Genomic DNA, 23,065 nt, shown 5'->3' on the forward strand with positions numbered 1-23,065 from the left:
GTTGGTTACTTTTCAGTTGCCAGTCCATGTACAACACTTGCGTTAAAAACAAGTTCTATGCTTAAATTTACGGGCCAGTCTAAAAATAATTGTTTTCCATGCATTTTATGTAAATACCATAATGATCATTTGTGGTTGATTCCCGTTTAACAAGGTAATAACCATATCCAGGACTAAGTAGGCATCAAAGCCTAAGGGCAGAAGTGTTTGTAACAGATAAACTCCACAGCTGAAGGACATGTTCTAGCTAATACTGTTTTGAGAAGAAATGCCCCTAAGACACTATTATGCTGAAAATTTTTATTTAAGATTAAAATTTTAAGTGAATTAAGAAATTAAACCATAAATATGGGTCAAAGACTGAATGATAAGATGTTGTTTGAAATGTTAAAACATTAGTTGGCTCTTTCTTGTTTCCACATCACTGGAGGGAAGGGGCTAACAACCTCCCAGAGTGCAGATTCAACAGCGGACTGTGACACTGCAAAACCATCACACTGACCTACTAGTAAGCAAGTAGGAAACTGGGGAGAAACAAGAAGAGGAAAAAATAAATTAAGATGATATTTATTGCTCTACAAGTATGTTACATTTATTTCATTTTTAGCACTTTCTAGAGGTATCTCACACTCACTCCTCTTGCATCTTTTCTACCATGAGTTGCTTCTTGTCTTTCTCTGTTTCAGCTTCGTGGAATGAAAACATGAAGGCAGCTACCGCTCTGCAGGCAGAGGAAGAGTATAAAATCTTAGATGCAATCACTCTCCACTGCTTTCTAAAAATGGCCTCCGGACATCAAGGACAAGTTAGTGATAAAAAAAGATAACCAGCGTGGTTATCTGAAGCAACATCATTTTCTCATGTCCCTCTGTCGTAATAAAAGACCTCACTTTCTCTCAGATGCAGGCCACAATATAGTTTAAGACAAGATATTTATTTCATTTTCTATGACAGTCTAACATCACTCTCCACAAAATAGTCACAATTCTCTTAGACCATCCCAAGATCAACACCGATACCTCGACCAACGTACACAAATGCTCCGCTGCCAGCAAAACTGCTCCTTAGCCACTGTACACATGGACTCCATATGGCGCCAGGTCTCCTTGCAGGGATGTAAGGAGTCACAGAAGTTCAGAGCATATACCAACCTAACTACATCAGAAGACTTGAGCTGATGAAACAATAAACTATTTCTTGGCTTACTATGACCCCTTGGATTACTGTCTGTGCCAGTGGACTTGTGATCATGGATTGAAAAATAGCACGTTTTAGTTTGTCATCGGCTGCATGCTCTGCACAGCTGTCAGACAATAATCACAATTATTCTCTTTTTATTCAGCATCCTGTTGCCTATTAAGCCATTTCCATCACATCTCATCAGTCCTCCCAATATTTTTGCTAGCACAATACTGAGTGCTTTTCAAACAACATCAATTCTTACAGTTTTCTGCTAACTGAAAGACCTGGTTCATGCTTCTGCCTATACTTGCTGTCAGCAGTGCTGCTTACTAAGTGCTTGTGTAACCATTCACTACTGGCGGCTTGACACAAGCAGGGAGCAAGGTCCTGGACTCTTTTTAGGAGCAGTCACTTTATCCTGCTATTAGATGCTTGAACCCTCCATGAGAAGGTTCCCATTGACTCTTTCTAAGGTCGGATATGTGGCCCTGTTAGAGATTTTATATCTTATTATGTCGAGAGCTAAAGTCACTCAATGGAACAGAAGAACTAAGATTAGCAGAACAATCTTAAAGATCTGCCAGTGTAAACTCCAGGTAAACTGGGACTACAGAAGAATCGGTGTATAAACAATTGTCTCAGAATAAGAGTTCCCTACATCTTATGGATGCCTAAGAGATGACAACAGTTTCCACTGTAAGGTTTCCACTACACAGTTAAGCTGTATAAGTACCACATAGATCTAAGCACTTTACTGGGACATGAGCAGTCACACTGGATAACCCTGCCAGAGCTACTGCGTTGTTCCTGGTGGCAGCATAACCTGGCAATGCTGGTGGGTCTGTGGCATGCCCCATGGTTCCCTGTGCTGCAGTCATCTCAACTGATGTAAGAGTTTTTCCTGGTGAACTGAGAAAACCAATCAACTGTTTATTTTGAGAACATACGCAAAATGATGTCACTTGAAGACTCTCAGGACCCAGTTATGCTCCTCACTGCTTAATGGGGAGGCAGGCTGGGGATTGCTTTACCTGTAGCTCAGAGGAACCTGTTAGCCCAGGTCCCACTGACCTTGGATAACCTCAAACAGAAGTGAAGACACTGTGAAAACATTTCTTATGGCTCCACTCAGCCTATGTCCATTTTCCCTGTCACATCTAAGAGTTACTTCTCCATCCTTATTAGGTAAGGATCACTGCTGTCTTAACTGGAACTACTCAGCAGTGTGAAGCAGTCCGGTGATAGCCTATTTTCCCTCTCCTCCAAACTCAACCATTACTTTTCAAGATTTCTGGGAAAGGATTCTTTGTCTCCCACTTTGACTATTTTTTAAAAATAGTTTGACCACTAATTTATCTCAACGAAATGAAAAGTCAGGACAGAGCTTGCTGTGAGCTCATGTCATTACCTGGAGTCTGAACATACGGATGCTCAGACACATGAGCTGGTCTATGCTCCTCGTGCCCAACCTCTTCCACCTCCAAGAAAGACAGATTCTTAGTATGTACAGATTTAAAAGCCTAGCACAACAAAATCCCATACTCTCATATACTGGTCAGTTTTACTAAACCAAGATTATCTCTACAGTGAAAGGAAGAATCCCTTTCTTCCATTTAACTAGAGGCAGCTAGGAATAAACTCAGGAGAGGAGTTTTTGAAAGCCTTGGTTTTGGATAGAGCACGAGCTCCCTGAGGTCAGCACTGTAGATTCATCTTACACTGGGCTACACAGCAAAGCTTGCCCAAGGCCAAGTCACCAGGCCCTTCTCTGGAACCACCTGAGTATCCAGAAGCTGGGAGATGGTAAGGCAAAACAACTGTGTTGGGAAGCTGGGGGAAAACCAGCAGATAGTTAACAAAAACATTGGGAAGCAGGCTGAGAGAAAGGGAAAACAAAAGAAAAACAAACAGTTTCTTGGCAAAGGACTTGCTGGAAGGGTGAGCCTCACAACTGTGAGCAGCATAATGACCTTCTGCTTGTTGTTTCTCTTCAATCAGGGAAATGGGACTAGGTTAACATTCATCATTTAACTAGAACTGCAGTACAGAATAAACCTGACTGAAAACATGCCTTTTTTTTTTCCTCAGCTAGAGCAACTCTGCAAGGCTAATGATGGGGCCAAAGAGACTAATTCTGACAGAAGACAACCTGGAGCAATGAAAAGCTGGGCAATTTGAAAACCCTGAAGTGTATGAAGTAGAATGGACTACTGGAGAGTAGCGGGAAAATAGAACCACATCAGATTTAACCACATCCCTTACACTTTAATTAAAATAAAATTTAGCAGTTTTATTTAAGTTTAGCCATTCTCAGAGGAAATGCATTTCTCTGTACTGCTACCAGACAACTGTGAATGAGGAAGAAGAAAACACAGTACACAATGCTACATCTATCCATCCATCCTGCCTATAGAGTTAGGTAGATTTCCTTGTTCAAGGAAAATATCCTCGTTATGTTGCTTGCCTGCTAAATGGAAATACCACATGCTATTAGGGTTTGCACTTTAAGTATGGAAGTGACTGGCCTACAAACAAGATTTTAACAGCTTCTCTTCTGAACAGCTCTGACTGTTTAATTAATCTTCAGCCATTAACCATTCATTTAAAATGTTACTTACAAAATCTTAATTTTGCACATTATCAGTTGGTTCACAAATAGCTATCTATGAGCAGAAGTTTAATGATCTTCCTCTCTCTTTCTTGGAGCTTACCAGCCTTATAGCCAATTCTGGCTTCTTAATTAACCACACACATATTAGCATTTAAAATTAAACGGTGTTTTGTTAAAAAAATATTGTGCAGAAAAAAGTTAATACATACACACATTATTCTGCTACTGATTAAAGGAGCAAGTATGAGCTTTTGGTTAAACAACATCCTGCATGAGACAGAATTTAGCATCTCTTGCTCACACTAGGAAATAGGCTATGGCAGGAACACATGCAAGGCCATATGATTTCATTCCAGCTGCATGGACGATCTCATTTTGTCTTTATTTGTACATTTAAGAGGCTGACAACACCATCTGCATTTCACTCTATATCCTCTGGTATGGTCTCATCTTCCAGTAACAGACCTGCTCTTTCTCCAGGGACCTATCTTTTGCATTTGCATCCAAACAACTGAAAGAATGGGACATTACCAATAAATAGGCAGAATTAACGTAAAATAATTCCATGCAATAATATATCACATAAGACAGGGCTGGAGGGGAAAAAAAAAAAAAAACCAAACCTGAATGCATATGAATGCTTAACACAGCTGCCAAAACTCAGGCTCACCAGCATCTGCAGCAGGACAGTCACAAGGGAGTTGTGGGAGTGCAGTATATAAAATTTTACACATCTGTCAATAAGTGAGGTGATCCAAATGCAAGCCCTAGCAGGCAGGATGCACGCAGGCAGATTTGTGACTATTCCTGACAGAATTTATTTCTGCTGAAGAATGCATGGCCTCGAAGAAGCATGCACACATTACATGACAGCAGCAGCAGCTCTGCTCTGGTTAAAGTTTGACAATTTCCTTCTGTTTAGACACGCTCTAAAATGCTCAGGGTCACCTGAGTTCCATGAAATCTGGGGTTTCCATGAGAAGTGAATGATAGGGCTAGGGTCCCAAAGTTGGAAGGATCTCGATGAGGGGTTCCTGGGAAATAGCACTTTGAACTCTATCTGTAAAGTAGTTTTTCTTGAATGCAACAGTAGATTTTTTTTTTTCCCCATATAGGTGGGAAATAAAACCAAGGCTCATTTAAACATGTCCCAGGAGGTCCACATACTCAACATTTTCCCTAGTTAGCACAGTGAGTATGCAGTACCCTTTTGTCCTTTCTGAGGAAGAAAACCGCAAATAGTATCAGGAGCAAAAACGACGGTACGAGCGTAACTCCAGTGGCACAACCTATACTCCTGTGGAACTGGTGGCCAGAGGGGTTTCTGGACTGCCCTGCTCCCATGAGCAGCACACATTTATTGAGAGCCCCCCCAGGAACCGCTGAACCTCTGCCGTACTTGCCAATGCCAGTTTGAATTTAACTGTTAGAAATCTATCAGCCAGGAAGGGCAGTAAGCTGCCAAACATTACATTCCTGGTTTTAACATTATGGAGAACAGCAACCAGATCACAGACAAAGGTTCAGATCACCCCACGGTACATTTCAGAAAAAATAAATTCCAGAAGCAATGGAGCCAGAGGACAGTTTCTGGAGGTCTAGGGTAGTACAGGACAGGGAAACAGCATAGATGATTTTAGGACTCCAAGAAGAGAAGGCTATGTGGTAAGAGAGAGTGCATAGCTTGCTCATGCTTGCCATGCTTTGTAAATCAAAATATTTCAATGCATGGCCATAATCCTCTTTCCAGTATAACACAAGGTATAGTGGTAAAGGGTATGTAGATATTACACAGCCTCATTCAATTTTGACCTTGCCTCCACACTATCCATCTTAAAGAATAACCATTCCCAAGTAAAGGAACATCCTCTCCTAGAGCAGTGGATCACTGCTTTGCTATGGTAAAAGGTGTTGTAGATGGATGCACAGTGAGCAATGCCAACTGTACCTTGGACTGAGAACAAGAAAGCTTCAGGTTCTGGCTGACTAGAAATTTAGGGCTAAGTAACATACCTGGGCAACCCTAACTTGCTCTTTCTGAACAAAGCCTTTTCTGTGCAACTCTAGATTCCTATGGCCTTGGATTGAGGAGGGTAAAAGCAACCTACACCTGCCCAAAAGACAACCATTTAGCTTGCTTTTTAGTAAAAAATGCTTCCTTTGCTAAATTTCAAAGCTCCGGACCTTTTTTACTCTCCTCTCAGGCTTACACATAGCTTACATGTGCCATTTGGTTTCTTAGGACACTCACAGCAATTTTTTCCTTTGATCCTTTCCAGGGAGAGGCAGACCGCTCAGCGTCTTGCCCCTCTCTCTCGTGACTCTGGCCAGCTCTGAGGGTGGGACACGAGGGACAGAGTTAGGGTTGCACACAGATATTGGTTTCGTTTCCGCATTTTCAGCTTTGTATGCTGCTAGATTGAACATTCTGGAAGAGTGCAAGTTTCCATAAGGAAACTTTCATCCTGAAATAAGGAAGATCCATTTTTCAATTAATTAATTAACATTGTAGAGTGTAAGACCTTGCACAGTGGGATCCAACATTTCCAAAAATGGAAAGCTGGATCAGACTGGGGCTTTTGAATCTATTCCTATGTAATAAAACAGTGTTGGGATTTTTATTAGTATTTTTTTAAATCTGCAACAAGATACAGCTCTGAATCTATTCTCGGTAAACAAAGGAAAACTGTATTCATTTTTGTCAGACCAGCACTTTGAAATTCCCCAAGATAAGACACAAATAAATGAAGAATTATACTTGGCGATGAGTTTGGCATCAGACTTTAAATAATGTTTCATAGTTCTGGGCTGAGGAAATAAGTTGAACAAAGTCTCTAGAAGCTTTCCGGAGATGTACCCAGGGTGTTTGGATATACTTGACAGCACCATGTTCAAGGGAGGAAAAAAGAGGAAATTGCTTATTCAAAACGTGAGAAAGGGTTGCACCATGTGACATGCCTGACATTTAAGTGATAATAGCACTGTGCATATGCTCTTTTGGCTTTGGTCTGACACCTAGGCTCTGCCATGGTGCAACTTAGCACTGTCATGGTACAGCCTTGATGACTAAACTCTGAGAGATGTGACTTACCACTCGTTTCGGGAACATATGGGCTACAGATCACCCAGCCTCTGCCACAGGCTGGGGAAATGTACAGCGTCTCAGGCAAAGACCCTGCGAGCTCCCCAGCTGCACAAGGTGGCTGTGCAGGCTGCACCATCCTTTGGGATGCCATTTGCATTACAGAAAACTGTGGCTAATTAGAAATAAACAGAAAAACGCTTGATTTACAAAGAAATGTGTGATTTTGCCAGCTAATTTTTTTTTTCACTCTCTTTAACTTAACATTCGCAGAATACACTGATCATGCTAATGCTTTCGCTATATTCATTAATAAGGACAATTTACATTTATATAGCACCTCTCTTAGTTAAGAATCCCAAAGCTTTCAGCAAAATATACACAAAAAATTACATCTATTTCACTGAATATAGTCATTGTGGGAATGAAAATCAACAATTGTGAAGCAGTGCAGAAGAACGTTGCACAACAGTTGCAAATGAGACACAAAGCAAACCCCCAAAAAATCCAAAGCAAAAACCCCCTGAGATGCCAGATGCAAGCGTAGGTAAAGGGGACGTTAGTATGCAAAGAGCAATGGGAAGCAGGTCTGTGTGTGCCCTGAGGAGCAGTGCTTGAAGGCAGCAAACATGATTAAAGCAACGGAATTCATACATGCGCAGCCCATTGCTTTTCTGCAGCACTGAAGGAGATTCTCAGTTTAAACTGTGAATCTACTGAGAAGAATGAACCAGGAGCACTTGATGGATTCCGGTGATGAGAAAAGGGGAGGTAAGTGTATGCAAATTGTGAGCGGCACTTACGTGACCACTAAGCTTCTTATTTTACAAATGGCCTCCAAATTTTAAAAGGCATTAAAATTATGTTAATACATTATTCTGCAAAAATAAAATAAAATAAAAATGAATTTCTTGTTTCAAATGATGAATTTTAATTCTCTGTCATAATGACACATAACTGGAATTCCCAGACCGAAATGAAATTATCTATTCTCTCTGTGTTCAAATCCCCTTTCTATCCCAAACCCCATTTACTTCAGTCACTGATCAAGTCTCCACACACTATATTACAAGTTGAGAGTCAGAGGTGGGAGAAAAAGCCATCCATCTAAAGTAAAATTAATAGCAAAACTTTGAGAGAGAGCATGCATGCGTTAGCAAGACCAAAGCATGAGCTATTACATGACAAACGTGTTGATAAATGTTCAGCCCTGCAAACACAAAATAACTTTGGTTTGGCTAATAAGCATCCATTCTAGCCCTTTCCCATCATTTTGAGGCAGACAAGGTAGTTTTCATACTTGACCCTTCAAAGCAGATTTGTTTTTGTAATTAACATGTTATCCAGGGATTTTTCTTTCTGCATCTCTTTCTCCTTTCAATACTCTCCCTCTAGCACAGAAAGATTTCTTTGCCTGAAGTTGCCACTATATTCAACCACTGCTGGCTCAGACCTTACGACCCACTGCATAAATTCACAAAATTATTCACGTTTGGCACATTTCTGCTGGCGAATAACAACAACCTTTTTGTTTCTGAGACAAAGGAAAGAAAGATTTAAAAAAAGAACAAAGGCAGCCTAATAAGAATCCCACATTTCCTATTTTTTCCTAATCTGGTTAAACAGCCTCTACAAGCCTGAGAAATTCAACAAAGCGAAGTTGTTATGGACTGTTTGTCTTTCAGTACAGAATCAACACAGATGGAACAGCCTCTCAGATGGAACAGACTTCTGATCATGGCTCAGATATGAGGTAACTTTTCTTGCCTGTTAGACAGTTTGGTTTGAATTTTTCACTGAGTTACCACTCTATCATGCAGTTACAGCTAAGTCCACACTAAAATCCAGGATCCCAACACCAAATCCAAACCTGGTTGGGACTTCAGTCTTGTCCATGTAGCAAGTCAAGAGATCATTCCAGTGCAGTTACAACTACAATACAAGCAGTCAAATAAAAGAGGCCAGAGGGAAAGGCTTAGGCATTTCTTTTTGCTGCATAGAAAAACAATGCATAGACCACACTTCAAAACTGATGACATTTTTAAAATGTAAAGCTATAAAGTCCTGATAAATCTGAAATTATGAAGCAACCTTTATGACAATGTCTTACTCCAATTGAGTTTCATCTGTATATATTTATATTTGAAAAATACATGAACCTGAATTTAGACTCCCTCCTGCTTGGAATTCTCAGATCTTCGTTTATTGAGTTAGTATGAATTCAGTTTCTGAATTCCCTTCACTGTATACAAATGTTTGTGCGACTTCAGCGACATTCGCCTCAAGACTTTTCTAGTAAAACAAAATGTGCTAGATGGCAAAAAACTGTGATCACTACCTCTTATTGCACCCTCTTCAGCCTTAATGCAATAGGGGAAGAGTTAATAATATGGAAGAAAAAAATTAGCAATGTCATTATGTTTGGAAAGATCTCTACCATAGCATATTTAGGTGAAAAAGGGAGATACTTGGCCCATTCCCCGCTACAAACTTATGATTTATGTCAGAAGTGTTTTATTACTTTATTACTTATTTATAACACTGACTCAGTAGACATTTTTAAAGTACTATGATGCCACAAACTGAAAACACTCCCATATCTGTGCTCACATATTTCTCCAAAATTTACAAGTGTGGTATCGCATAGCACAGATTGAGGCTATGGGGAGATACTACAGATTGTAATATGAAATCAAAGCATGAACAATTCCTCAAGTCTCCCATGTCTTACTCCGTCAGCTCTTCTTTTCACACAGACTTGTATATCTTGCCCACACACTCATACATTGGTTTGAAAACCCCAACATCAAAATATTAACGCCATGATAGCGATGAAGTCTCATGCTCTCTTAGCCCCAAATTCCAGAAGCAACCAGTTTTAAAATCATCATAATGGTGGGTACATCATCAACTCAAAGGAATTTGTTTTCTTTTTAACCCAGGGAAAAACCTGACCATCTTTCTTTAATGCTATCAACCTGGAAGCTTGACAGTAAGGATTAAAAATTGCTCTTTCCTTCCCACTTGGTTATTGGAAAGGCTGTGAAAGGCAATCAGTCTTGTGAAGCCACACTTCAGAGTCTGCATAAAAATGCCATGATTCCCAGTCCTCTCCCCAACCTAATTGAAAGTGCGTAATATCACACAGCTAGGGAAAACTAAACCATAAACATATGCAATATTTCATGCTATCATACAAAACCTGTTACTAATAGGCACTTGATGATCAGCAGGATTGAAAGAGATCTGAAAACAGAGATTATTTTTTGCTGCAGGGTAAGAACTTTTCCCAATTGAAGGAGGGGAAAAACACACTCTCAGCAGTGCAGGAATTGGACTGGAGTCAGTTCATTCATTCTGTTTGTGAAATATGGACTTTTCTTTAATGATTTCTGTTTGACTGCTGCCTTGCTCAGATGCTTTGGGGGTACTGCTGCAGCAAATCATGGTTATGGTTAAGAGGAAATCCATGGCTTTCTAGTCAGTAAATACAGGGGTTTGGGGCATCTGAACAGCACCCCCCCCAGCCCCACGCTCCCTCCCCACCACATCATTGTTTGTAATGCCAGGTGGCAATATTACCTGTCACCAGGAGTCTGTGGGTAGTGCTGCTTGTTTATTTTTGCATACAGTCCTTCCAAGTGCTCCCTCTCCATTGGTGCTGAAGGAGAATCATGTGGATATACAAAGGTTTCTGCCACTGCTGGTGATGATGGCCTGTAAATGCTTGCTGCTGGATAAGCCTCTCGGAAGTGGTTTACTCTGGCATAATTTGGATCCATCTCATCGTCATCTATGTCAGGTCCTCCAGGACCAGCAGAGTAATCACTCAGGCCTCTCAGTTGCTTTTGCCGTAACTCCTGATGCTTTGCACCAATCCTAACAATGAAAAAAAAAGAAGAAATATACAGTTGGATCTGCTTCAACAGCAACCACAGACACTGACTCATCACACAAATTTGGAGCACAACCCCAAACCCAACTGTTTAGATCTTCCAGTACACTGTGAAACTGGTGCCAGATAAAACAAAATGGTGCACGCAGCAATTTTGTTCTTTATCTCTGGCAATCACCTTTGTAACCAAGGCTGGTCATCGTTCTGATGAAAAAAATTAACGCTGAATATAGTGTGGCTTTTCACAGGTGTGTATGCATGAACACATACAGTTTTAATTCTACACCTACCCTCCACTTTGCAGTTAATATACCTAACCCAATCCTGAAACTTTTCATCTAAATTAGCCAGTAGAATTGTTACTGCCCCTTGGTCACTTGACCCACCCTAGATTCTCATAAATACATTAACTTGTGAAAAGTGGATTAAACGTGAACATAAATGGAGAGATGGCACAGTTGTCTCAAATCAAAGGACCACAGCTAATGTGCTGAAGATTTAATTTTTTTTTAATTTTATTTTGGCTACATAAATGTGGAAATAATGCCTTATTATATAGGGGATAGGGACAAAGTAAAACAGCAAAGAAATTAATAGAAAACTGACAGAGATGAATTGGTACATATAAGTGAATTAAAGACTATTACTGGCAGTACTCCACTGTGATAAAGCCTTAAGTGGTATTACAAAATGCTGCTGCTAATCAGGGCCATTGTGTAATCTCTTTGGAATAGTAAAACATATTCAGGTAAATTTCAAACTCAGCTGATATTCAATGATTCAACATTCATGCTGGAGGAAAAAAAAACCTACAGCAAGGCTCTGCGAGCATGCAACTTCTGTTAACTGCTCAGCTACTCTTCAACACAGCGTAATTAAATGCAGTGAGATGGATCTGGCAGAATGCTGACCACAGTACATAATAAATAGCATTTACTGAAAATAACGGAGCATGGAGAAAAAAAAAAGAAGGGAAGACAGACACAGAGATGCAGTGCCTGACAGAAGTAGTCAACACTTGCTGTTGACTGTATCCAAAGTACAGCAGCAGTGTAGAAAGAACAGTAGAATTTGTACCGTAGAAGAATAAGTAAAAAGGGTCTAGCAGACCTGGCTAACCCCGTAAAGCATAATGGCCTCAGGACTCTGCATAGTGAAAAATGAAGATGTTCTGGAGAAAGTCTTTAAAAGGCATGGAGAAAATGGTTCCCTAAAGAAATAGATGAGCACATTGGGAGCTTCCAGTCTGACAGACAGGAGCTATTATGTGCAGAATTCATACCATTTATTTTGCTTCATTAGAATTGTATCATCAAAGTAAATGCTAGTATTTTCAAATAATTTGTAGCTAAGAAGGTTCACAAATAATTCTGATGAGAACAGCATGCCGTTCTACATATACACTTGAGTACATTAATGTGTATCATGCATGCTTTCCAGTTACACCTCTCCATTAACTGTTCTAGGACTTATCTAGAGGTGACTTAAACACTTAAAATGTAGTCATACTTCACAGCAGGATGAACCTGCAAATGATACAATCCTTGACAGTTGGGGGGGGGTGCCCACTAACCACCCTGCCTTCCCTCAGTGAAGCAGATGACCCTTCTCTCAAGTACTTGAGTACTGTGTGCAGTTTTGGGTGCCTCAACGTAAGGAGGACATCAGACTATTAGAGTGTGTCCAGTGGATGGTGACCAAGATAGCGAAAGGCCTCAAGGGCAAGACTTAGGAGGAGCAGCTGAGCTCACTTTGTTTGTTCAGTTTGGAGAAGAGAAGGCAGAGGGTGACCTCATCACAGCCTACAACTTCCTTATGGGGGGCAGCGGAGGGGAAGCTGCTGATCTCCTCTCTCTGGTGACCAGTGATAGGACACGAGGAAACGGAATGAAGCTGAGTCAAGGGGAGTTCAGACTGGACATTAGGAAAAAGTTCTTTACTGAGAGAGTGGTCGGTCACTGGAACAGGCTGCCCATGGAAGCGGTCATGGCACCAAGCCTGTCAGAGTTCAAGGAGCATCTGGATGATGCTCTTAGTCATATGATTTAGTTTTAGGTAGTCCTGCGAGGAGCAGGGAGTTGGACCTGATGATACTCATGGGTCCCTTCCAACTTGAGATATTATATGAGTCTATGAAATATTTTAATATAAAGACCATGGGAGAGAATAATATCTTCCTGACTCACCATTTCTGCTTTTCCTCAACTTCCTGACCCCAGCCGTTAGATAATTTTCTTTAATTTTTCTTCAGATATCATTAAAAATACTCACAAAGCCTTAATGTAATCTACTACAATTGTTCTTAGAGATGAAAGGATGATAAGAAGAAATAAGCTACAATCCATCTATATCCTTAATACCTCTCAGATTTCTACACTGAGGCTTCCTAAGAATTCCTCCTTTTTTCTTCCTGGAGCTTCTTTCCCTGTACGATCACCTCCTCCTCCCATAACCTTCACTCCACTTCTCTGTTGCTACAGGTTTTCATGACACGCACACACTCCCTATTTTGAATCCAAATGGTGGCCCAGGTCAGGATAGGTCCGCAACTTCACCCAGGGTCAGGCAGCATCTTGAAGAAGTTGCAGACTTTGAAATGAGCCTTTGATTCTGCACAATTCTTATGCTATACACAAGGGGGATTTTCCTGGAGAATCTTATGGAGGGCACAGCCTGCTGTCAATATGTGATCAATTCAGTTAGAAAGGCACATATTCTCTCGTTTTACTGCCAATTGCACTGGTTTAGCTGGCTGATGGCTTTTTGGGACAGTGAGAGTTTAATGGCATTTGCAGAAAGATGGGACATACAACTTTTCTTTGCAAAACTGATGGTAACACTGGTGTAGACCTTGGTAAAAGTCATGCTTTTATTCATAAAGCAATGGACAATGGCACGGGGAGAAAGTCAACACTGAGGAGCTGTATATGAAAACAGAAATTAAAAAACAGTGGTCAGCTTGCATTTCTATCTAAACCACAAACCATTGCTAGCAAATGAGTAATAATGAGAAAGCAGCTGTAAGTGTGCAAAGCCTTTACCCTCCAAGGGTTTGTGAATAAAGATAAAAGAGAGATTATGCAGCACGGAGTGGTGAAGGGAGCCAGTCTGCCCGTGCCTGTGAGTGAAACACCACATTCATCGTTCACATAGAGGAATTTGGGGCAAAGTTATCACTTGGTCCATTCATGTAAAAACCAGTCTTTTCAGATAGCTCATCATCTTACAAAGACAAGAATGGATTTCCATTGCAAATAAGGCCTCAGACATCAATGAAGCAGGGAGGGAGGCCTATGCTGCTGATTTCCATCTTTTATACATGCAGGGACTTCAAGTGAAACCCTCTTGCAGAAGGATTAATATTTTACGTCCCACAAGGGATTATGTCAGAAATGTGGAAACAAAGGCACTGTTTTTGTTTAAAAAAGATATCACACCTGCACCCGGTAACTATAAGTTTGGTAGTAGTCCTTGCCTCGGATTACCCTGCTCTTCTTCTATCAAAACGCATAAAGCACTTTGAGCTTGTTGCTGTCTTCTAGATTAACTCTGAAAAAGCATCGAATATTCTTAAAAACCTGGGAAACTGTGGAAGACTTCATCCTTAATTAGTCACCAAAAAAGCCTAAACAAAGAGTTCAGTGCAGGAATACATCATATGAGGTACAAGTTTCATGCACACACAGGTCCATGTGGGATGATACAGGCAGAAAAATGGGAGGACACTGCATTTCAAGGAACGGTCTTATCACACACCAGTGCAGAAGGCAAGGCACACAGTCCCAAGAAGAGCCACAGCAGTTTCTCAGAAAATGATGTGCCATAATGTTCTTTGGACCAATATATCACCTGTCCCCTAGGTATTTAAGACCTATTTGAAAGCAAGAGTAGTGCAGCACAGCAGCATCACGTGAATCTTGCTTTCATGTCTGACAGGGAGAGTAATTTGTCGTGCTATCAATACTGGTATATTCTGCACAACAAAAGCTGGAATTAGGTCACCACAATTTTCTTTTGTTCCTGTGAATAAGCCTAGCTTCTTCAACTTCTCCTTCTGAATGCAATCTTCAATTGCTGCCACTATTATAAGTCGAACCTGCTCAAGAACAATTATTTCCATTCTATATTATACGGACCAGTCAATACCAGGTTATGTGAAATTCTTCGTGATCGATGTTTCATCTTTTCAATACGGCTATTATAATTGCATTAATATTTCTTGTTTCCTTTTTACTCTTCCACACAAATCTATAAAATTTGCTCAATGATCTCTTTTTCATTTCAATCCAAATGTTCAAATATAGGGAAATATACTACGAGATGGCTGTTCTTTCTTCCTTTCTGTTTACCTGTCCTTCCACGCGTTCTCTTATGTTTTTCACCTTTGAAGCTTCTTCACATTTTTGTGAAGTTTTAAATATCCTCACTGTATTTCAGCATCATGTTTTCACCCATTTTTAAAGCAATCTTTTCTATAGCACATCCTAGTAGGTGCCCAGGAGCTCTTTACTGATGTACAAAAAAATGAATGTGCTGTTCCTTCCGTCACTCCTATAACACCCTGCCAACCCTGCTAAGCAGGCTACTTTGCTATATTCCACTCCAGTTGTTTACCATTTCTGCACCTCCTTCTGCATTTCTCCCTATCTGAAACAGCAATATCTTTACTTCCCATCGAAAAAAAAAAGAATAAATCTTGCAATCAGAAAAAAAAAATAAATCTTCCAAATCCACACAACTATCATAGCAATGAGCTTACAGTTATTATGAACAAACAATTACTACAAGAGAGCCCCAAACTCACAGCACAGGATGGGTCTGGTTAAACAACTGGTGCAAATTTGTGACAAAAGATAAAATGTCACTCAGCACCATGATGCTGGCAGTGAAACTAGAGATGAGGAGAGGCACAGGTCACCATCTGAACAATTTAGTGTAGCACTAAGGTTTCTACAAACTTCCTGATGAGGGAAAGGGAAAAGAAAAACTCACACAGAATGAAGGGAAGTTAGATATATTTCCTTTTGAGTATCCCATATCAATCCTGCTTGCTCTCTTCCGCCACCTGAACACCATAGTCTCCAGTTAAATCACTGCACGACAACAACTACATCAACTTCCCTTAGCTGTGTTTCTGTAAAAACACAACCTCTGCACACAAGCAGCCAGAGGACAGGCAACAGAAGTGCCATATTAAGCAAAGCCCTTTTTTTTCCCGTGACCCATTTTTTTCTCAAAAATACATATCCTATCCTAATCTTTTCTGTTGCTTTCAAGACCCACTAATAAAATATATAACCTCAATAGAACTAGAGGTAACATTTCCAAAACGTATTGCATCCTTTTTGTAGAAGTCAAATGAAGATAGGACCCTATATACCTAATGTACTTCTGGAAGTGGGATGTGGTATTTTGAAAACACTTCTCTACACCTCACATGCTGTTCAGTAGCACACCCCCAGAGCTATAAATCAAGGAATCGCTCTCATTTACCCTTCAAACAATCTTCATATCTGAAATATCCACACAAATCACATATGGTGATTTCTCATGTACTAACACATGAAAAGATGCACAAAACTAGAGCGCAGCAGCCATAAAAGAGTTAACAGCCCAAACAGCTCCTTCCAGCTGCAGCTCAGACACAGGATTGAGTTACTGTGGCTTAACAAGTTATTGTGTTTCTGCTGAGCTACTGTCAATGACCACATATGTATTCGCCGCCTGTGACAAACACAATGTAAAACGCTTTAGCCTGACATCAGTGACAGAGATACTGACAGGCAAAAGCTGGCTTAAAAGACTGCAGCGCACGCAGAGCGAGGCAGCTGCAAGAAGGGATATGGACCACCTCAAGAAAACTCCAGAAGAGCTGAGCAGAAATGACTTTTGGAGAAGACCCAGAAGTGCTTTTGGGAATAGAATGAGAGGGCTAGGAAAAGCCGTAAGAGATACTCCTCATCTCTTGGCCCACCAGCCAGAAGCAGGGTGGCTGGCTGGGTTGCGAGCGGGGAACAAGAAAATGCTGAAGCTTCTAAAACCAGTGCTCTAAGCCTCTGTGAAAATTAAAACGCAGGACTTAAATTTACCAGCACAGCAGCCCAAAGAAGGCCAGGGTCATTAAAAGCTGTGGAACCGAAAGACTGCCTTCAATGGGGAAGAAACAGCAAGATACTGGATGCACCCCAATCTACGGCTCTGGAGGCCCAACACCAGCCCTAGCTCAAAAGGAGCTTTGCACAGTGAGTCCCAGTCTAACAAGCCGTCACCCTAGATCAGGACAAAATTTGAAGCAGCATGTCTTCCTGGCTCTGCCAGCCCCAAGCGAGGGACAGAGAACCTGCTGCCCCACAGGAGACATGAGAAGCGACTCACTGGTACCCACAGCTACTAGATCTGGCCACAGTGTAAAAGCTGCAGGTGGGAAGCTCAGCCCAGGAGAGACCGTGGGTTCTCTTACTCAGGGAGCTGCAAGGCTGAACAGTTTTGGATGGGGAAAGCTGACCAAAATAGGCCCATGACAGAAAAGCACAACCTTTCTTGAGGTGTTAGAACTCCTGCTCCCTAGCACTCACCATGAGCTCTGGGTCATCCTGCTTCTTCTGACTTTCCAGGGGAAGTGTAAAAGCAATGCAACATTTTTTTATTTACCATGCACTGACTGTGTGCTTACTACTGAGCAGAGCACAAAGAATGACACGGTTTGAGCCCCAAGGTGCCTAAGTAGTCAAACACAGGACAGAAAATGCAGCTGCTGATCAAACCAGCGTATTTCATACTTCAGACGAAAACAACATTTCTTGAATGGTGGATTAAAAGCAATAGACTTTGTGGAAGTGCAAACAGGTATATGAATGAGCAAGATGCTGGCTAAGTCAATGAAGGATGTTCCCCAGGGGAGAAGGACAAATGGCAAGCAAAGACAAAATGTGTAACAGAAACAGGGTCATAGGTCTTTTGGGATAATTTCTATTCTGTTTGCAATAGAAATAGCAGAATATGAGCAGGTAAGCGAGTGCACTTACCTCAATCAATCTGAGGTATACCTGAACTCCAAAAAAAGGACTGAATCCTTTAAGTCTTTTGAGATCACTGAGATGCTAAACATTCTTTCACTCATTTGGTTGTTCCTTGTGAACAGCAGTATAAAAGCTGCTGCATTGCTTTTTTCCCCACTCATGTGACTCTCCCCGAGATCTACACACTGCAATGATTATTCAATTTACATCTGATTTAGTATCTTAATATTTCAACTGTGATTTTACATAACATTTCTGCTTTTGTCTCTCATTTACCTAATTCATACGTATATCGAGTAACGGGCTGTCTAGAGGAAAGCAGCCTATTTCTGCAGGAGGTCACTTAGATTTCCATTGGGTTTAATGTTTTAATTCCTTTCTAGCTGCTAGTAAAATATATTTTGGTAACTAAAATCTTGTATTTTCATTCATTTACATAATAGTGGACTGAATACATCCTGCCTTCAGATATTCATAAGCCATAATCACTGATGGGAATGGGTATATTTCACTTGAATATCTGAGGAGATAATTTCAGTACAGTGCTTTTATTATTTTTTTTATTTCATAATCGTTTTTCACAGGCATGGCCTATAATGACATTAACAATCTTATTTGAAACTGCATCTTTTATCAGGAAAAGACTCATTTGTATTTTTTCAACCATCACCTAGGAAAACTCTAGAGGCAGGCAAGTCTCAGAGCTAAGAAAAAAAAAAAAAAAAAAAAAAAAATAAAAAAAAATCCACCTCTTGCCAGTAAATTGAGGACATCTGATACGGACTCATCAAGACTAAAACAATATCTAATTTAGTATTATCTTTCAGGGTATTCTACTGGAGGCATATTTGTCAAAAACATCTTCCCCATAAGCTATGCAAGTGTTTCTTCATTCCAGCTCATTCTATTGTGCTGGATTTGAACATCTTCTCCCCCATAATTAGTATCTGTAATTGTAAACAAGAACAGAAGCAGTCTTGGAAATAAAAAAGGCAAGCCACACATTCAAGGGAGTAAGAGACTGTAACTTGGGCTAAACAAGATAGATCTAATAACAGCATTAACCATCTCAATGATAAAACCTACCAGGGCTAAACACACAGTATTGCCTGTTCTAGATAACTGCCTCATACCTGTATAATGCTGAACGGACCAAGGAAGTTGCCTTTGGAGGGTTGTAAGTAAAGAAACGGAGGAAAGAAAAACCTAAGGAGGAGATAGAGCTACACTGACCTTAAAATTTAAGATTATGACGAACTGAAGATGAAACATAGTCCTTTCACACCACTAAATGAGGAGCATGAGCTTTGGATAGACAAGACCGAGGTCTTAATGTTCTTCCATTTATTTCAGAGGTGACAGGCAGTGATTACCAACTTTCACAGGATACTGCCTTCTAAAGAAAATCCTGGCTCTAATGAGGTCAGTGCATTTTCCACCACCACATGAACTTCAAGGAGAACAAGATTCTACCTTTGCTGTTAAATCTGAGGAAGTTTTTCTGTCTCTCTTTTGTCCACATTAGTGTACACTGGGTGAAATGCAGCAGATTATGAAGAGCCAACTATTGGAAAAGCCAAGTATATTACATTGTGTATTTTTCTGTACTTACAACTATTCTGAGTTAAAGTGACAACATCAGAAAAATTTAGGTTGGAAGGAGCCCTCTGAAGGTCACCCTGCTCCATCTCCTGCTGAAAGCAAGGCTGACTGCACAGATCAGGTTCGCTCAGCTTCCTGTCAACAAGACGTTCCTTGTTTTGTGACAATGTGGATTAGGTAGTGGAATCATTCCAAAATTGTCAAAATTACTTTGGCATCTTTCACCTAAGATGTTCTGATGCCTTTAAGAGCTCCAAGCTCCTCCTGCAAAACGGCCTTGAGCCTGCAGGGACATAAGTAAGTTGCAGGCCTAGTTCTCAACACTGATTTAAAGAATTCTCAGGCTACTGTAATTTCTACTTTTCCTTTAAAAGGATAAGTAAGGTGCTATGCACATCATACCTGAGTCCCTTTTGATAACATTAGCTCACTCTGGAACAAATAATTGTGAAAAGAGAATCAAAATAACAGAGTATTCCTAGAAAGCAAGATTTAACTTTGCTTATATCTTAGCCGTTGGGAACTTGAAGTCAGGAATGGAGACAATACCAATTGCAGTCAAAGCCACAGATTCACCTCTCCAACAAGACATCAAGTAAATTATTTCAGAGAAGTTCATTAGATAAACAGTGAACAAGTACAAAGTAAGTGCAGTATACCTGCAGAAAAACTACGGGGAAACATAGACATCAGTCTATGAACTTACTCATTGCCACTGACTAGCTCAGCTCCAGCAAGTGCTGTAGTAGATATCAGTCAAAACCACTGAGGATTGTAATGCTGTCTTAAGAAAAATACTAGAGACACCATAATGACCATGGAAAAACACAACATTTATTTAATACCTCATGAAAACCCAATGTCCACAACCACATGCAGTAACATAGCTCAGAACAGATCCAGGAAGACCGACACCTACTGAGCCCCCAGGGCCTCCTCCTTCAGTAAGTGGGTATTCTTGGAACACTTACTGCACAGATACTCGCAGCTCCACTTAGCTAGGGAGACCTCATGAGTTCACACAACTGTCCCTGCAACTGCATAAACGTTATGCTTTCATTTGAACGAAATCCTAGTAGTGGAAGGAGCAAGCCTAGCTCCATGTGATATGATATTCCACGCACATTTCTTTATTCTACACATATGACACTGAACCTGGAACCTACTTACTGAACAGAATCTCTCTGTTCAAGAACAGCCTCCATCTGTCAGTCTGGGATCCACAGGTTGTTTCTAATTAACAGTCCTGGATTAGAAAGCAACCCCCAGCTTTGACTGAACAGCCAAAACTTTAAGACTTGTGGTTATTTTGGTGTAAGCTCACTATGGAGAATTACACAGGCAAACTGATTTCCTGTCTGTCTATCCTCATAAGTTGTATTCTCTTTTTTTTTCCTGTTGGTAAGGGTTGGAGAACAGGAATTCTGTGCTGTGGCACTACTTCAAAGTGCATGCCAAAGATTTATGATAGACTGTCATAAATCACATATGGAAGGGCAAGGAATGAAATGCAGCTTCCAAGTTATTCTTATGCCCTTATTGATTTTGGGGTAGGCAAGAGCTGACCTACATTCAGTACTGCATCAAAGAATTCCTAGGCCAGATTAGTCTGTCTCCTAGAAAGCACTCTATAACCCACGTTGGCTAGTAGGTTGGCTAGTTTCACTGCATTAGTTTGGCCTGTAAAAGTTTCTAACAGCAGTATTTCTGCTTTATAGTGTAATTAAAAAAAATAATCAAGTAATAAAACTCCTATATACAGAAAAGAACCACACAGTGGTCCAATTAATGCAAGAAAGAGCCAGGGCACAGCTATGACACCTGGAAAGTGCTATTTCCAGCAGGAAATACCTGGAATAGTACTGTGGTAGTTAAAAGAAAAAGGCCAATTCCATGTGCCGTTCTGTTATCCTCAATTCTTAACATTCTTGAGCTAGGACAACCTGGGATCAACTCTCAGCCTAATGTTGTCTTAAAAATGTCCTCCAGCAGTGGATTAGTCACATGAAGCAGCTCAAAAATTGCTATTTCGTTCTAAATGCCACATCACAACCTGAGAAAGGTAGGTGAGAGCCGTCTATCTTACCTACTCATAACTGAACACCAATCTCTCAATGTTCAGTAGTAGGCTTTTATTACATGTTCTGGTATGCAGAGCAGCAGCAGATCTAAAATGAGAATCATTCAGAATCAATGGCTTGGGATTAATCTGTCCTCCTGTCCAGTGCAAGTGCTGCCACAGTAATAAACAGAAATCTGATAACTTCATACTGTCAGCACAAAATGAAACTATGACCTTGACCTGTGCAACATCATCCAGTAATTTTTTCATAACTTCAACATACCATACTACACGGCTATGATCTAATAAGAATCTAAAAGTAATTAACTGGAATTTTTGAAAACTGAAGCCTTAATCAAATATGTATTCTTATCAGGGTTGCAAGCCAGCAATAAATTGGGACATTTAAAAAACTGGGATCCAATCCAATCCGTGATCTGATCAGGGTTCAATGGTTATAATAAATTGGGAGTATTAAAACTGGGATCACATCCAACACTTTATTTTGTCTAAACCACAGGACCTAGCTGTGCTGCAAAGTCCAGAATACTCAATGAACAGATATACCATGTTGGATTAACCCTTAATAAATAATGATGCACAAGCTCAGGAGTCCCAAAAACATGTGGTTTAGCACAGAGCTCAATGGTGAGAGGAGCAATTACCAACATTTTATCAGAGATCAATATGAACTATAAACAGCCATAAGAACACTTGGACTTGGCAAGTGGATAACACAGGCACAGAAGCTACATGGGGTCAGTAAAAATGTATATGAGTGCACACTAAGATGTACTATGCATTCAAAAATCATACTTCCATTTTTGTAACAGTCTGAGTTTCAACTTCTGATTCAAAACAATTTGGCTTTTCTACCATACTGCCATGCATGCAGCTATTCTTGTTTTCATTTTGATTTCCAGTAACATAGAAATTGTCTGTAATTAAATATAATGAAACAAACGCTGACAGAAGTGGAATGGAGTTTCACTCACAAGTATTCTCTCATGTATAAGTGGTCTCTAAATGTTGTTTCTGTAAGATGCATTCCCTTCATACAGGGATCTTGCAGCTGCAAAATTAAACCTCTATTTGCCAAATATCAAAAACATATGTATTGATTTTTTAACTACGGGAACAGGCAACAAGCATCGGAGCTGATAAGACAAGAGAGAAGCTCTTTTCAATTGCTGGAAGGTTTCCGAAAAGTAAAGGAAATTCAGTCTTTAACGCAAAAACTGAAACCATTCATTTTTACTCAAATTTGAGATTCACTGTAACTTAAGCATTCAGTTCAGATGTTCAGAAAGCAAGGGCCAGATGTTCCTTCTGCTTCTCTAACACTCTACTCAAAACCATAATATGATTAAAAAAAATTCCTCACTTAATTCCAATGAGGACTACAAACCCAAGACTCTTAGCAAAACAACAAACTACTGCAAACAAGTGCAGAGTATTTTTTTTTACACAGAGTGCCTCCTTATCCATCAACTCATATGCTACTTTTTAAAATCGCCCTGTTTTCAACAAGGTGCTTCATTTTGTGAAATTTTATTCTAATGTCAAGAAAATGTTTGACTATGCTGGAAGAGAGACTTTCGTCTCAGCAGGA

General features: G+C 40.2%; 1 protein-coding gene across 1 annotated transcript in view; it reads right to left on the reverse strand.

The window, feature by feature from the left end:
• Positions 1 to 23,065, reverse strand: part of PARD3B (par-3 family cell polarity regulator beta) — a 397,127-nt gene that overhangs the window by 68,845 nt on the left and 305,217 nt on the right. Inside the window, exon 20 of the mRNA XM_035893042.1 lies at positions 10,458 to 10,754. Within this exon, the coding sequence (XP_035748935.1) occupies positions 10,458 to 10,754 (297 nt within the window). The remainder of the gene's footprint in view (positions 1 to 10,457; positions 10,755 to 23,065) is intronic.

The sequence above is a fragment of the Egretta garzetta genome, unplaced genomic scaffold (assembly GCF_000687185.1).
Source record: "Egretta garzetta isolate BGI_Z169 unplaced genomic scaffold, ASM68718v1 scaffold474, whole genome shotgun sequence".
Lineage (NCBI taxonomy): Eukaryota > Metazoa > Chordata > Aves > Pelecaniformes > Ardeidae > Egretta > Egretta garzetta.